Genomic DNA, 17,399 nt, shown 5'->3' on the forward strand with positions numbered 1-17,399 from the left:
TGGCATCAGGCGTGTCAGCGTCAGGCTTGAGTCACGTCTATTTAAGTTCGTTTCTTCTTCACTCGTGTACCTGTGCTGTCCCTGACCCAGCATCTCTCAGGATGTGCCCCATGAGAAAGTGTGAGCATTGTAAGCGCAGCATGGGCTGACCGTCAAAGGGTAGGGAACGCTGGTTTCAGCAACGGTTAAAACCCTTTTTTTAAACCTCAGGCCACTGCAGAGCTTTAATTTCCAGATGTAGATCCCGAATTCGCCTGCCCCGTTGCTCCGCCTTCCTGCTTGTGCGGAACTGTCAGTCATGGGGCGGGGCTAGGACTCTGAGGACAGGGTCTCCTGAGGGACACAGGGCTGGCTTAGACTCCAGAGGAGTGGAAATCACTGTTGTCTTACACTGTGGATCTCCGCGTTGACTGAGGACAGTAGTTTCTGAGTAAACTCTTGGGACATTAAATATGTATATATATATATATATATATATATATATATATATTTAAACATTTATTTAATTATTTGGCTGCACCGAGTCTTAGATGTGGCATGCAGGATCTAGTTCCCTGACCAGGGGTTGAACCCTGGGCCCCGGCACCGGGAGCTGAGTCTTAGCCACTGGACCACCAGGGAAGTCCCCCCAAAAGCTTTTTTATTTCAGTAAAATTGACATCAAATTTACCATTTAAGCCATTTTAAAGTATACAATTCAAGGTCCCTCTGAATGTTCATAAATACCAAAATTCCTTCTCTAAGAAGAAAATTAGATAGGAATTTGGCATGTATCCTTTCTAAAAAAATTTTTTTTGAGAATTTATATTCATAAATATATCAGTAAAAAATGCATTTAAAATTTTGTGTGTGTCAAACTGTATATACTTTTCAATTTCATTTTGTATGTCACTGTGATTCGATATGTCTGTACTAGTCTATAGATCAGCCTCATTTCTTTAAACTGCTTTGTAAGATTCAAAATCTGTATAAAGCACAACTTACGAATCCTCTTTAAAAAAAAATAAAGTGTACAGTTCAGAGGTGTTTAGTCCATTCACAATGTTCACATATCAATGACTATCATGGGACGCCAAAACATTTTTATCCATAAAATGAGTGGGGGATTAGGAGGTTTTAGTTTCCTATTTGCTGCTGTAACAAGTTACATCAAACCGAATGGGTTAAAGCAACACAGACTTACTCTCGCATATTTATGGAGGTCAGAAGTGAAAAAAATGGGTTGGCAGGGCTACATTCGCTCTGGAGGCTTGCGAGAGAATCCTTTTCCTTGTCTTTTCTAGCTTCTGGAAGCCAACCACCTGCTTTCCTTGGCTCTTGGCTCCCACCTCCATCTTCAAAGCAAATCATTCCAACCTCTGCTTCCCTGGTCATGTCTCCCCTATTTCCACGATTTCCCCTTTTCCTTGTAAGGACCCTTGTGATTACATTGGGCTTAGCCAGGTAATCCAGGACATCAAAGTTCATCACATCTCTAAGTCTCTTGTGTCTTTTAAGATAACATATTCCCAGGCTCTGTAGATTAGGACATTGATCTATTCTGGCTAACAGGGTGGGTTCTTCATGTCAGGAACCTAAAGACATATTTCTTCCGGTTATTTAAAGAGCTTAGCACCGTGATACACCCCTTAACATCGTGGTAGGTTAGGTTTATCTTCGAGGACCTCCTCTTCTTGGATGGTTATCAGGGATTCTTCCGTCTGATACCAGACTCAACACTGAACTGTGAGCGTAAACGGCAGCATCATTCTGTGTTCAGGCTTCCACCGACGTCACTTTTCCTGGTAAAAATTTGACCAGCTCTTCTACCTATCTCTGATTTTGGGCTTTGCCAAATTTTGAAGAAAACCTCAAAAGAATGTCACCCATCTCCTGGTAACCAGGAGTGGCCTTTAAACGGCCTGTTAATTTTATTGCCGATGCCGCCCCATGGCTAGTGGTCTCTCCATAAATTCCTTACTTTTCCAGGTCCTCTTGCATCAGCTGAAGTAGATGTGTTGTTCAGGTCTGGAAGCCAAATAGTCTGGGATACTGCCGCTGAACGTCATGGCATTTCACAGTGATTTAGACCGGCCCTTACGTGGGGGTTAAGCTGTTTCTCTTTTTCTGCTTTCCATCAGATGGCATCCGCCTTGGGTGACTGCTCCCTACAGAGCAGTGAGACAGCATCCATGCAGTCTATTTGTAGCGGTCCTACCGTGTTCTCCTAGGGTTCCGCTCATTATGCTGAAATCCCATATGCTTTCCGGTTTCGAGGTTGCTCTTGACTGTGGCGTCTGAGACGGGCACTGCGGGAGCCCCGCAGGCCTGCAGCCTGCCCACTGAAGCTTTCTCCCCACTTGTTTCCCAGATGCACCCACTGGGCCTGTGTAACAACAATGACGAAGAGGACCTGTATGAATACGGCTGGGTCGGAGTGGTGAAACTGGAACAGCCGGAGCTGGACCCGAAACCATGCCTCACTGTCCTCGGCAAGGTAAGCCCCTGGCCCTCCCCCAACCTGCCCCGGTTCTGACCGGTGCCGTCCACGCCCTCAAATAGCCGGGTGTGGAGAAGAGCCCTTTTGGCACCGCGCTCTTTCCTGGCTGAAGTCGTGTGTTGGGGCAGCCCCCCCGCCCCAGGGTGGCAGCGGCTTGGACACTGGTGGCAGCCGCAGCCTCAGAGTGGCCTCTGCCCTTGCCCGCCATGTGGCCTCGCGCAGGTCTCTCGCCCTCGGGGATTCCCAGTTTCTTATCGGCAAACTGGGTTGATCATTGAGATTCACAGTCCTTATCTTACAGCCCTGGGGCCAGATATTTCAGAATTCTGAGATTTGGTGGAGGGGGTTTAGAAAGGTGCTCAGGTGCACATATCTTGTATTAAGGAGACACGGAGCCACCTTCAGTAACCGAACACACGCAGAGCCTGGTAGCTGCCTGCATGGATATTCACACCTAGTGGGACAACTGGAATTTAACAGCCTGGTGTTAGCTCAGGGCCTTGCTCTTTTGCTGCCAGCTGAGTTATGGAAAAATCTGGGGGCTGTGGAGCTTTTTTGGTTTCCGAATGGCAGACAGCAATTACGGTCCTGTCTTAGAACTTACCTCACAGGAGGGTCAGGAGGTGAGATGAGAGACAAAACGTGTAGCAGAGAGAGGGCTCCAGAAACTTCTGCTGCCATTGACTGTTTTGTTCTTCCACTTAGAAGTACTTTATAAGAACAAAAAACAACTCTTTTAGGGTCAGCATTACCTCTGGTTGTGGTATGAGATAAAAGATAGAGGTCCATTGATTTTGGAAAACCATATGTCAGTGATGTCAAAATACAACAGATGACATCTTGTTTTAAACCGGATCGTTTGGTAAAGAGAAAGGTCTGGAGAAAGCTGCTAGGATTTTGGTTGGAGGAGCGGCAGTACAGCCTAAGGATAAGTGTTATTGCCTGGATGTTTTTTTATCTTCTCAGAAACAGCTGTCTAGGTATCACGGAGAGAGAACTGGCGGGGGCGGTGGGGGGAAACAGTCCTGGTTCTGACCTCCTGAGGAGATTCACGCCAGAGCAGAGTGGTTCTGATACAGGGCACTTGAGAGCCTTTTCCAACACATGAAAATGTCCCAGGGGACTTGCCTGGTGGTCCAGTGGCTAAGACTCCACGCTCCCAATGCAGCAGGCCTGGGTTCAATCCCTGGTCAGGAAACTAGATCCCACCTGCCACAACGAAGAGTTTGCATGCTGCCGCTAAAGATCCCGCATGCCGCAACTGAAGACCCAGCAAAGCCAAATAAAGAGCTAAATACGAAAATGAAAGAGAGAAGGAAAATGTCCCAGTCAGTGTTTCCTTGAAGACTTTTGGACCAGGAGACCCTTACGGATCTGTGATGTTTCTGTCCCATCTGTCTTCTTGGGTAGCTTCCGACCACTTGTCAAGTTCCCCTGCCTTCTTGGTTTGATTTTGGCTGTGCTGAGTCTTCATTGCCACGAGGGCTCTTCTCTAGTTGCAATGCACGGGCTTCTCATTACAGTAGCTTCCCCTGTTTCGAAGCGCGAGCCCTAGGGTGCGTGGGCTTAGTTGCTCTGAGACATGTGGGCTCTTCCCAAGTCAGGGATCGAACCTGTGTCTCCTGCACTGGCAGGGGGATTGTTTACCACTGAGCCACCAGGGAACACCCTCCCCCCCGCCCCACCCCCCAACCACCCTTTTAGAGAAGAAGAAGGAAAAACAAAAAAACCCCCACAGGGACTATTGCCTGTTTGGTTTACAATTCACGAAGTCGACTCGATGTGTTTCAGGCGGCCCAGGCCCCATCCTTCATCGTTTAAATAGGTGGCCATGCTGCCTAATGATGCTAAGAGAGCAGCAACCCCCTCGAGAAAATGTTAGTGTTTTCCTAGGAGGAATGCCAACCACATCCAGGGCTTGGGCACAGTGCTCTCCTTGTAGCTAACACTCCCCCAATAGGATATTTTCCTTTGTACTGAAGCTGCTGCTCTGCAGGGCTCAGCAGCTCGGCCGCAGTCCGGTGGGCCTCCACCCACGCGTCTGTTACGTCTGTAAATGGGCTGGAACATGGCCTCCTCGGCCCCACCCGCCATGGTCCCCTGGGGCCCGAGCGGTGTTGAAGTCACTCCAAGAACCCAGCTGCTGCTTCTCTACCTGGAACAGCCATGGAGTGGGTGTGACTTGCGTTGTGTATGGCTTGGCCTGCCTGCCCGCGAAGCCAGAAGGAATAGAAACTCTTGACGTATACTGCACCATTAAGTATCTGTCATGTTTATTCCTTCACCAAGTATGTATTGAATGCAGGACCTCAGCACAAGATTCCGCCTGCTTGCAAGCAATAGGCCGTCCCCGACCCCTTGTCCCTGCCGCCATGGTTCTGTTTGGAGGGGCTGTGTGGTGGCCAGGCAGTATTCACATGTGGTTAGTGACTGAAATTTGGCTTAACACCCGCATAAAGTCATGAGCAAAACCGCCAGGGCCAGAGGTAGCAGGGCAGTTTCGCGTTTGCCCAAAACCTGGACTGACTGAGGAGGTACCCGGAGTCAAGCCTCTCTCCCTGTCTCCTTCCTCACCTTGCTCCCTCCCTCCCTCTCTTCTGCCCTCTCCCTTCTTCTTCAGAAGAAGTTTTTTTTCCAGCTTCTGTTTTATTTACTTTGCCATTTGCCCTTTCTTTCTTCCTGAGCCCCCAAGCAAGCACAGTGGCAAGAGGGTAATGCGGGATGAGCAGGGTGGTCCACCCCACCACGGACGCTCGTCGTGGTTTTCTGCACTCAGGCGTGTTTCCCTCTGCTCTCAGCAGCTAGGGCAAGAAGGAGGTGGGCAGCCAAGTCCCCGTGGGCGTGCGGGTGGGCCCCCTCCTCCTCCTGTGGATGTTGAGACTTGTTGAAAACCATAGAAGGGAGGGTCCGCCAGCATCTGGAAGGGCCTGTACCCGGAAGGGGAGACACAGACCCCTCTCCCTCCCCGTCACCCACGCCCTTCACCTACCCGCCCACAGAAAATGCCATGGGGCGAAACGCTGCAATACTGGAGGAATGTCCTAAATTAAAACAACGTTAAATGCCTCTCCAGGAGTTCAAATAAAGTTTCATTTTAAGAGTGAAAGACATAAACTCATCACCTGGGTTTATTACTGAGTGCTTTTGAACTCCTCAAAAAAAGGGAACACTGTAAACTCAAGAGAGAAAAGTGATTTACGATCCTCTCCTTATAATCTTTTTGATTCTGGAGGAGGCAAAGGCAGACAGTTGGATCAGCTCGGGGCCTGGGGGGGTTGCAGAGCTGGGATGGGGGTAAGCCGCCCTACCCCACCCCGCCCCCCAGAATGCAGCTTGCCAGGGTTCCAGGCCAGACCCCGGGCAAGTCCCTTCCACTTCCTGGGCCTCTCTCTTCCACATCATGTGACAAGGCTGTCCTGGGTTCCTTGCTCGTCTGATATGTTGTACTTCTGTATCATATTAAAAAGCTTCCCTTGAGATTCTACCTTTCAGAGATTTCTAGTTGCAACACTGAAACACTGGCTGTGTTACCCGCAACGATCTAAGTCTTCAGAAATTAAAACAGAATAAAGTAGACATTCCTGAGCAGCTTGCTTTTGAAAGTAAGGGTCTTCAACCATCTCCAAAGTTGGAAGAGTCTGTGTTTAGGCCCCAGGCATTTCAGCCCTTTAATTCAAGCAGTATTTATTGTATAAAGCATCCTATGGGATAGGTAAGACATCGTCCGGCCACCGCATGGACAGCCTCATGGCAGGGAACATACCAGACTTGCTCAGATCCAACACAGCCTGCTCAGCCTGGAGTCACCAAACATGGAAGCAGGGCAGAGCTCCGTACCCCACACCCCACGCTGGAGGGGGCTCTTAGGGTTCTGAAGCACAGGATGGTCAACAGATTTGAACTTGGCTTTTGCAGTCCTCAGGAGGATAGCAGGAAGTTAGCAGAAAGACAAGAAAAGCAGGTGGCTTAAGTCAAAGAGAACCTAGCTTTGGCTGAGTGGCCTTGGAAAGGTCCCTTCAATTTTGGGGGCCTGTACTCACCCGGGCTCACGCCGCCCCTGTCATTGTGGTGGGAGTTCTGCGGGGAGCCCCGAGCGCAGCGCCCAGCCCTCAGTGGACGCCCTGCGAGGGTGTGACAGCAGCCCTCGTGTGCTGGGTACTCACCGAGAGCCGAGGGCGTCCCACGCAGCGTCTCCTCCCATCGTCAACAACCCCGGGGCCGTGTCTAGATCCCCATCCTGTGCTGAGGACATCTCAACGTCTCCTGAGATCAGATGACTCCCAGGGGCTGAGCCAAAATCTGAGATGAGGCCTGTCCCGCCGCCTCTCCGATGGTGGTGTCTTCCTCTTGGCTCCTGTTGTCTTTGGCGGTTTCTCTGCATTTAAGAATTGGATGCACTTCAGTGGTTACTGGCCACGTGAGGAGTGCTGGTTCTATTGAGTAGAAACCCCGCTTGAGCTGTGTTGAGCCCACAGCTGGATCCACTCCTGAGGTTCTGAATGTCGCCAGGGAGCCCGAGATGGGGGTGCTGTGCTCCACTGCAGCTGCCGACCATGAGGCTCAGTGCCGGGGTCCCTCCCCGAGTCTTCTGGGCATCTGCTTCATTTCACTCCCACTCGCTATCTCCTGCGGGGGAAACAGCACCCTAATATCCCTTGATCCGATGCATCTTGGATCAGGTGCTCCCTTTAGTCTGTCAGCTGTGATCTGGGGCTGGGAACATGCTGGAACTGCCCAGCTGTGTGTGTGTGTGTGTGTGTGTGTGTGTGTGTGTGTGTTGCGGGGGCAGGGGTGGTGGAAGATGCACTTTCAAGAAGGAAGCTGGTGAGGGCCAGCTCTGGGCTACTGTGCCTCAGCAGCCCCTGCGGGCACCAGGTCACATGTGCACTCACAAGCCGCCCCCGCTCTGGTTCCTGCACCCAGAGGAGCTGCTTCCTCTTGTCCTGAACTGAGGGCCGTCCCCAGAAGCCAGTGGCTGGACGGGCTGTGTGAGGGGGTGAGGCAGGCAGGGAGTGTGGGAGCAGGTTCCTTGGCGGGTATTGAAAGCTGCTGGGGCATGAAGAGGCTTTGAGATGACAGGGTTTCATCTCCATCCCCAGGAAGCTGGGAGCCACTGAAGGTTTGCCGGGGAGTTTGCTTGGCAATGGTGTCTAGGTCTAGGGAGAGGGTCAGTCAGGTTACTGTGCTGGCGGGTGTTTCCGGAGCTGAACGGGCCCAGACACCAAGGCTTTGGGAGCTCTGATGAGGCTTTAGCTGATGATGGTGACCTCGCGTTCGCCCTCAGATCTCCCAGCTCTCCACCCAGCCTCTTCTGCTTCCACCTGGGGCGGCCTCCTGGCCGAGCACGGTGGGCAGACACTGCTGGGAACCACCGTCCCGTGAGACTGAGCTGCGGGAAACCCAGGGGTGAGGGGTCGGTGGAGAACGGAACCCCACGGCCAGCCCTCGGAGTGTTTCTTGGTAACTTCTTCTAGAGAACAGATCCCCTGGTGCCCAAAGCGACTGCAAGACAGAAAACAGAATCAAAGGAATTTACTGTTTTCAAGACAGCCGGGGGGAGCGGGAACACATAACAGTTAAGATTTGGGTTTAGTCACCAAACTAACCTGAATTTAAAGCCCAGTTCCAGCCCCCAGATCCACGTGGCCTGGGACGGTCACCAAACCCTTCTGCCGGATTCCACCTTCCGGAGATAGGAGGGACCTCGGGGGAGAGTGCATGTCGGGTTCACACACAGCCAGAGACACAAATCAACTAGCAGCTCTTGGTGCCCAAGCTCCCTTTCTTTCTCCCTCCCCGCTTCCCTTATTATCCTTCGGTAGCTTTCAGCACTCACAGTGCCATTACTTAAGTGGTCAGATCCCTAGAGACAGAAGCAAAGTGGTGGTTGCCAGGGCTGCGGGGAGGAGAGGATGAGGAATTAGTGTTCAACGGGGCCAGGGTTTCAGAGAGGAGGTGGAAGAGTTCTGGAGATGAATGGTGGGTGGTGGATGGGAGTGGGGGTCATCGTGCCCTCCGCATCCGGGGTTCGGTCACAGGTGGGTGTCCCCTGCAACCCTGGGGGCCCTGACTCCTAGGCCAAGCCCAGCCTAGCGCCCCTGGGAATGAGATCCCCGGCTGTGTCTCAAGAGCCAAAGGAAGGTACTGGCCGACTGGAGCAGGGTCTCTTAGCAGCCACCCCCCCATCACAGGCACTGCTGGGAAGTAAGTGTGAAGTTTGCCACATACCTGAGCTCAGGGCACTGTGACCGAGCAATTTGCCATGGTATCCCTAGGAGCACCTGTGTTTGGGACACTTATCTGTGTCACACCTTCCCAGAGCACGTCACCTGGGGCCTTTTATTGCAGCGATTCTCACCTGGGGTGGGGTGGGGGTGGGGGGCAGGAAAACGCGTGTGCGCACACACACCTCCCTAATGTCATCTGTCAGTATCAGGAGACCTGTTTGGTTTTCAGACAGAAATATCCAGGAGAGGGTGGGGGTGGGGTGGGGCTGCTGCTGGCATCAAGCAAGTGGAAGCTGGGGATGCTGCCTTGCTGCTCAGCACCCCTCGATGCACAGGCCAGGCCTCCCTAACAACAAAGTACACTCTGGCCCCGGATGTTAACTAATGTCAACGTTGAGAAGCCCCGTCTCTCTGGGACACGTGCTGTCTCCCTGAGCAGACCCTTAATTCCCACTTCTTTCTTGCTTCTGTGCCCGCTGGCCTCTGGCACGAAGGCAGGGCCATGGTGTCTGGTGGTGTGTTGGCTGAAGTGCGTGATCCGCGTCAGTGCACGTTTGTTTCTGCGTGAGGAGTGTGGGGAGCAGGATTTGCACGGATGCGTTGTGCCTTCACCACCCAGGCCCCCTGCACTCCTCTGTGCACCTCACCCTGGGCCGGTTCACCTCCCTCTGTCTTCATTTCTCCACACTGTCCTCTGTAAAGAGCGTTGTGATGATTTTAAAAAATGACGTCCGTCAGTCTCAGAGGGTGTGAATATTCGGCAAATATCAGTTTCCTCCCCGCTGTAAACATACTCCTGAGATGAGGTGGGTTTCTGGCTGGAGAGGAAGTTTGGAAGGCTCCTCAGATTTATTTTAAGGAGCACTTGGGTACATACCTCCCATATTTGGTTAAAAAGGAAAGCAAGAAAGGAACTTAGTAAAAGAAATCAGATCAGGAAGAAAAGATTGGCATGATATGAATGGAAAAAGGAAAATCTCAGGGAATACCACTTTGCTTCTCACGTCCTGTGTCTGGTTTGAAAGTCACAAACTTTTAATGGGATGCTTTTCTTCTTCACCTAAATCTTCCAGGAACCTCTTGGTTAACAGGCTATATTAAGCACAAGACTTTTTTTTTTTTTTTAAGCTAGATCTGAGACATTTTCAGCTATAAAAGGCTAACCGAAACTTTTCTTTGAAATCCCCTGAAAGGCTTTAGGCAGTTTTGACGGTAGAGCGAGTGAATACAGCAAAATAATGTTTCTGGCGGTCTGAGGCTGCCGGCCACCTCCCCGGACCGGGGGAAGCCTGGCTCATAGCACTCCCCTGGCCACTGTCCCCTCCAACTGAACCAGGCTCTCAATAGAGCAGAGGCCACAAACGAGACTGTCCTAGGAAACGGGCTGGTGTGACAGGCCAGCAGAAAAGACCATCAGAAGTAGCTAATGGGGCTTCCCCGGTGGTCCAGCGGTAAAGAATCCACCTGCCAATTCAGGGGACACTGGTTTGATGCCTGGTCCGGGAAGATCCCACCTGTCTCGGGACAACAACTGAGCCCAAGCTCTAGAGCCCCCGCGCAGCAATGAAGACCCAGTGCAGCCAAAAATAAATAAACAAAATTTTAAAGTAGCCGATGACCTTGTCTACTTTTGAGAGGCCGTTCTGAATTATAAATGAAGTTAGAACCTAACACAGTAAGTCATGGTAATGTGTACAGAAACAGTTCCAAGTCAGGTGACCTGCATCTCTGGAGATCAGCCCCAAGGCTCCATCTACTTACTCTCTGCCCAGGCTGGGCAGAGAGTCCCACTGGGTGCAGATGCAGAGGAGCAGGGATGCTGGCCAGATTTGTCTGCTAACTGTGGACAGAAGCCATTTCTCTGCCTCATTGTCTTTCGAATTTGTTCCCCGTACAGAAAGCACTGTATTTCATCTGATAAAAGGTAGCATTTTGCTTTGGTGATCTTACTTTCCAAATCAGACTTCGGGCCCTGTAGTCTAATACGTTTTGTGCTGTTTTAAGTTTGAGACAGTCTTAACAATTGGGATACTGAAACCCTTTAAATCCTGCCTCATTTTTGCTAGTTATAAAAATACTAAAGAGTACCAACACTTTCCAGTAGTTCTAAGCACTGCTGGATAAAATAAATATCTAGTCTGCCTGAAGATCTTGGGCTATTTTTCCTCCTCTGCCCATGGAATTCTCCAGACAAGAATACTAGAGTGAGTAGCCATCCCTTTCTCCAGGGGATCTTCCCGACCCAGGGATATGAACCTGGGTCTCCCGCACTGCAGGCATATTCTTTACTGTCCGAGCCACCAGGGAAGCTTATAAAGCATGCAGCTGTCCCTATTACACTTTACCCCATTGCTGATGGATTTTCACAAGTGTGCTGCTTGCTAAGTCACTTTTTAGTCGTGTTCGACTCTATGCGACCCTATGGACTGTAGCCCACCAGGCTCCTCTGTCCAAGGGATTCTCCAAGCAAGAATACTGGAGTGGATTGCCATGCCCTTCTTCAGGGGATCTTCCCAACCCAGGGACCAAACCCGCGTCTCTTACGTCTCCTGCATTGGCAGCCAGGTTCCTTACCCACTAGTGCCGCCTGGGAAGCCCATTTCACAAGTATTGACTCTTAAATGAACCTCAGAGAAAAGAATATGATGTTTGCTAGGAACCTTTGTTATTTTGGCTCAGTCTTTAGAAATCAGATTTTAAAGCGGTTAGCTTCAAAATCTTTTTTTAAAAAAATCTGTAAATATAGTAAATTGTTTGTTTTTGGTTTGCTTTTGGCCATAAAGTTGGATTAAGGGGTTGGATAAAGGGGTCCCACGTTTCCTGCCCTTGCAGTGGAAGCTCTGAGTCTTAACCACTGGACCACCAGGGAAGTCCCTAGATTTTTTTTTTAGATGAGTTATTTTTGTAATATTTTCCCTTTTTTTAGAGTTTCAATTAATAGAATCTTAACATTTTATAATCCCTTATTTTAAAGATATACCCCAAATTTATAGCATTAACTTATTTTACTGTTTCTATAACTAACAATTTTCTGGTCCCTTTTCTTTTTTTTTTAAAGCAATATAATAATTGTACACAGTCCTATATTCCTAGTGCCAAGAACAGTGCCTAGTACCTATATTGGGCACTTGGTGGATATTTGTTGCATGAAACAATTAATTATGGATTATTGAAAAACCGAAGGGGAAAGTCCAACTTTAATCTTACTCCTTCAATTCAAGTACTGTCAGTCTTGGTTTATTCCCTTCCAGTCTTCCAGGGAGTCCAAGTCTGATGTTTAATGTAATTATTACGAAGGTGTGCATCTCTGTTCTGCCTTCTTAAACTTAATAACGCATGCTAGTCATTTGACCAGTTTTGTTACTTTTGTAACCTGTCCTTTCATTGGACATGACAGTGGAACATACCACGATGTAGTCGACCCCCACGGTTCAGTAATTAGATGGCTTCTGTTTTATTTTCAGTCCTTACAAAGAAGCCACACTGAAAGCTTTCTTCATGTAAGATGGACTTCCGTTGTTTTTTTTTTTCTCTCTCTCTCTTTGAATTATTCTCTCATGGTAATATTCCAGGAGCAGATTATAGATGAAAGGACATAAACATTTTTTAAGGACTCTTGCTGCAAACAGTTGCAAATTGCTTTTCAGGAAAGCTCCCTCAGTTTACCTTGCCACTAGTGAAGTAAGTGTGAACCATTTTCCACAGAAACAAACAGCTAACACTGACCGTTATAGTTACTATGTTTCTTTACTGATTAGAAAGATAAAAATAGTACTTCATTGTTTCCTTTGCATTTCTTTGATTATCAGCAAGCATTAAGTGCCAAGCATCTTTCCATCTACTAATTAAATTTCCTCTCTTGTGAATTGTCTATTCTGGCCCCTTGCTCATTTATGGGTGGATCTTAATGTAGTTTTGTTTTTTTTTTTTTAAATAGTAACATATTAATTCCTTGTTCGGAATGTCTTTAAACTGGCCCTTGTATTTACTAATTTTGTCTGTTTTAGCTTTCTTGGCATGCAGAAGCTTAAAGTTTGTACATAGCCATCACTCCTTCATGATTTCTCCTATTGCTTTTAAAGTTAATTATTTAAAAAAATAAATAAATAAAGTTAATTATTTTCTCCCCTCCCTCGCAAGCTTAGCATCATTTTGCCTTTTGCATTGTTTCTGTTATCATTGGTTTTCTTGTAATATATTACATCTTTAAATCACTCAATTTATTTTGATGTGTAACATCAGGGAGTGGCTAATTAGAGTCTCTGCCTTTCTCAAAGTTGTCGTTTCCTTCGTTTTATGTATCTTCCTCCTTTAAAAAGATAACATTCTGACCTACTGAAACCTATAGCAGACAGTATTATCTACTGTCAGATTCTGTATTCCTTTTAAGGCCAATAACACACTGTTTTAATTTTTGTTGTTTCAGAACATAGTCCCCCCGAGTTAAGTAAAATACGCTTGTTTGCAAACACTTTTTTGTTTTTTTGGCAAATTTATTTAGTTACTTAATTTTGCCACGCTGTGCAGCATATGGAATTAGTTAAGCAGGGATTGAACCCATTCCCCCTTTAGTGGAAGTGCAGAGTATTAACCACTGGGCTGCTGGGGAAGTCCTGCTTACAAAAACATTTAAAAGGATTAATCCATCGGTAAATCAACACAGCAAATGCCTGCTGTTGCTATTCTTTAGACCAGGGAATTCTAATTAAACCTCATTCTCTCCCACTCAGTAAGTATATCATGAAAGTATGAAAGTGTTAGTCACTCAGTCTTATCCGACTCTTTGCAACCCTTTGAACTGTGGCCCGCCAGGCTCCTCTGTCCATGGAATTCTCCAGGCAATGCGGAGTGGGTTGCCATTCCCTCCTCGAGGGGATCTTCCTGACCCTGGGATTAAACACAGGTCTCCTGCATTGCAGGCAGATTCTTTAGCATCTGAGCCACCAGGAAACCCCTAAGTATATCATAGCCTGCCCCAACTCTGTCAGCATGGGAAGCTGCTTTCAGAATCTGTTCATCATCATATCCAAGTTTCACTCCATTTCAGCACACACACATAAGTTTTACTAGGAGGTGTATACAGTGGTTAAAACCAACTGCCAGTCAAGCCTATTTCAACTTTGAAATGCCCAAGATCTTTTCCCTATCAAAATTTTTCTACCCATTTCTGTTCAAGAAATAAGTTTTCAGATGATTGGACTCTACACAGAAATAGAAAAGAAATGACTGATCAGGTTGTTCCCACACAAAGGCTTCTTTTTATCTAAGTATAGAGTGGTCTTGGGGGGCTTCTCAGGTGGCTCAGTGGTAAAGAGTCCACCTGACAGTGCAGGAGACACAGGAGACACGGGTTCAATCCCTGGGTCAGGAATATCCCCTGAAGAAGGAAACGGTAGCCCACTCTAGTATTCTTGCCTGGGAAATCCCATGGACAGAGGAGCCTGGCAGGCTGCAGTCCACGGGGCCACAAAGAGTCGGACACGACCGAGCACACATGTGGACACACAGTGGACTTTAGTATATTCACAGAATTGGGCCACCATCACTCACTATTAATTTTGGTATTTTCATAGTCTTTATATATAATGGACAGAAGTCCCTTATCAGATGTCTGAACGTTTTCATCAACCCGGAAAGAAACCATGTACCTCTGAGCCCTCATCTCCCCTCCATCCCAGGCATTCCATACATATGGAATCATGCAGAACGTGAACTTCTGTACCTGTTTCTTTTTGGCTTAGCCTGATGTCTTCAAGTTTCATCCACGTGGCAGTGAGCTGTCAGCACGTCGTTTCTTTTAATTGCCAAATAACAGTTCATTGTGTGTGTTCGTCGCTTGTTCATCCATCGATGTGCGGATAAAAACATTTAGATTGTTTCTGCTTTGGGGTTACTAGGGTGATGCTCCTATGGACATTTGTGTGCATGATCTTGTGTAGGTATCGGATTTCATCTATCTTGGGTAGGTAACTAAGAGTGGAGTTGCTGGGTCATGTGATAACTGTTTAGCCTTTGAGGAACTACCAAACTATTTTCCCAAGGGGGCCGCACGTTCTTTACTACTGCCGGCAGTGTATGATTCCTCCAAATGCTAGCCAACACTTGTTATTATCTGTCTTTTTGATTACAGCCATCCTCCTGGGTATGAAGTGGTGTCTCATTGTGGTTTTGCTTTGCATTTCCCTGTTGGATAATGATATTGAGCGCCTTTTCTATGTGCTTATTCAAAGTTTGCATATCTTTTATGAAGAAATATGAATAGCTATTCAGATCCTAAGAGTTCTTCATATATCCTCGATACCTGTCCCTTATCAAATATACAATTTGCAAATATTTTCTCCTATACTGGGGGTTTTCTTTCACTTTGTTGATAGTGTCCTTTGGAGCAGAAAAGCTTACATTTCAGCAGAGTCCAGTTAATTGATATTTTCTTTTAGTATCATGCCAAAGAAATCTCTGGAAAGCTCATTTTTTTTCTTTTAAATTTTATTGAAGTATAGTTGGTTTACAATGTTGTGTTCATTTCTGCTGTATAGCCAAGTGATGAGTTACACACATATATATTCCTCTTCACCTTCTTTTCCATTATGGTTTATCACTAGAAGGAAAGCTCTCTCTTTTACTGAGACCCACTAGTTTTCCTTATTGGTCATATATTTAAGGCCCTCCTGGGATTTGTAATAAAGAATTTACCGTCTTTCCCCGTCAAGAAGCTTAAAGCTAACAGAGGGCCAGGAGACACTGGCCCGCCACTTCCCAGAATCCCAGCAGATGCCTATGAACGTGGGTGCCCCCGCCGACCAGGCTCAGGGACCCGATTTCTCAGGCTTAAGGTTATATTCTGTCAGGCTTACGTAGAGAAGACAAGACAGTCTACCAAAACAAAGGGAAAGACAGAGCCAATTTTGAAGTGCTACAGGAAGGATGTAGGCGAGTGACAGCTGTCAGCGAGGTACCCACCTCCATTGTGCTGTTAGTGCCTTGGAGAAGACAGTGGCTCACAAGTCCCATTTTAGAACATTCAGGATCTTGAAAAATCTTTCCAAAATAACTTTTCTCTTAAAAGGTTTTGCAATGAGCACTGGCACTGTGAAAAGAACTCCCTAACTGTTGGCCACACCCTTGTTCTACAGAGAGGGTGTAGGTGTCTTTGGGGTCGAGAGTCATCGACTGGGATGATGTCCTCCCAAGAACACAGGCAGTGTGGGGGCCTTCCTCTGAGTTCTGGCCGTAACCACCGCCGGCCTGCAAGGCCTCACTTCAGACCACTCAGCCTTGGCAAGCATGTGCTTCAGAAAGTCCCTGGCCGAAACCAGGGCTGATAGACAGACCCACGTGGCAGCGGGAGCCGGTGGTGCAGACGCATCTCACTTGCTAGACGTGAGGTTCTTCTCCTAGGTTCTTTTCATGAGGTCGGAAGCACTGAGAAGGGTGGGGCGGGGGGGGGAGCTTTTTGCAGTTATTTGTGTCATGTATAGAGCTTCCCTGGTGGCTCCCAGTGGTAAAGAACCTGCTTGCCAATGTAGGAGACAAGGGTTCAATCCCTGGGTTGGAAAGATCCCCTGGAGAAGGAAATGGCAGCCCACTCCAGTGTTCTTGCCTGGAGAATCCCCATGGACAGAGGAGCCTGGTGGGCTACAGTCCATGAGTTGGACATGACAGAGCACACGTGCACGTGTCATTTGCGGCATCTGAAATTTATCTCAGAGAAGACAATGGCACCCCACTCCAGTACTCTTGCCTGGAAAATCCCATGGATGGAGGAGCCTGGTGGGCTGCAGTCCATGGGGTCGCAAAGAGTCGGACACGACTGAGCGACTTCACTTTCACTTTTCACTTTCATGCATTGGAGAAGGAAATGGCAACCCACTCCAGTGTTCTTGCCTGGAGAATCCCAGGGATGGGGGAGCCTGGTGGGCTGCCATCTATGGGGTCACACAGAGTCGGACACGACTGAAGTGACTTAGCAGCAGCAGCAGCAGAAATTCATCTAAGACCCTGAAAATACTATTTGTTGCTTACACACCCCATTTTTCCTGTTAACACAGTCTTCAGTTCCTCTGCTTGTATTACAGTGCAGTTGGCTTTTCTATCACAAGTATGTTAGATGGATGGATGGATGACTGGATGCAGTAGGCTACCACACAGAATGTTTACTTGACATGGAAATGGACTCTTCCCCTAAAGGTCAAAATAGAATCAGTTTGTTTTGCAAAAGGATTACCTGTTGTAGAATTGCTTTCAACTATGCTCACTGCCCTGCAAACTAACCCGTGCCCCGCCCCCAAAAATTAAAGACAAATGCAGTATGTACCCGTCTCTTAAGCGTTGCATTCTGTTAGGAAGCTGGTGTTAGATAAAGCCTCATCTCTTCCCAGGCCCCCACCCTCTTTATCCCTCTGTGCTATTGTCATCTCTGCTTAGGTTGGGCTTTCTTCTCTGAATGAGAGAAACTAAGAAAATTGCCTGTTTTAGGCAATGCAGGTGTGTTTCAGAGATTTAGAGTTAAGAAGTCAAGTAAATGTTTTGGCAGCCCAACAAAGGTAAGAAAGGGAGAAGGTACCTAATGGGCCTTTCAAATTACAGGCCTGTCCAAACACCACCTTCCCCAGGAGCCGCTGGTCAGGGCCAAAGCCTGCCCTGCTCAGTGGCAGCCATGAGGCCAGGCTGAGAAGTGGGCTCACTTCTCTCAC

At 48.0% G+C, this 17,399-nt stretch overlaps 1 protein-coding gene across 1 annotated transcript in view; it reads left to right on the top strand.

Moving 5' to 3' along the window:
• Positions 1–17,399, top strand: part of ZNRF3 (zinc and ring finger 3) — a 145,115-nt gene that overhangs the window by 81,767 nt on the left and 45,949 nt on the right. Inside the window, exon 2 of the mRNA XM_086348532.1 lies at positions 2,351–2,476. Coding sequence (XP_086204658.1) covers positions 2,351–2,476 — 126 coding nt within the window. The remainder of the gene's footprint in view (positions 1–2,350; positions 2,477–17,399) is intronic.

The sequence above is a fragment of the Bos grunniens genome, chromosome 17 (assembly GCF_055505025.1).
Source record: "Bos grunniens cultivar Pamir isolate PY7600 chromosome 17, Bosgru_T2T1.0, whole genome shotgun sequence".
Taxonomy (NCBI): domain Eukaryota; kingdom Metazoa; phylum Chordata; class Mammalia; order Artiodactyla; family Bovidae; genus Bos; species Bos grunniens.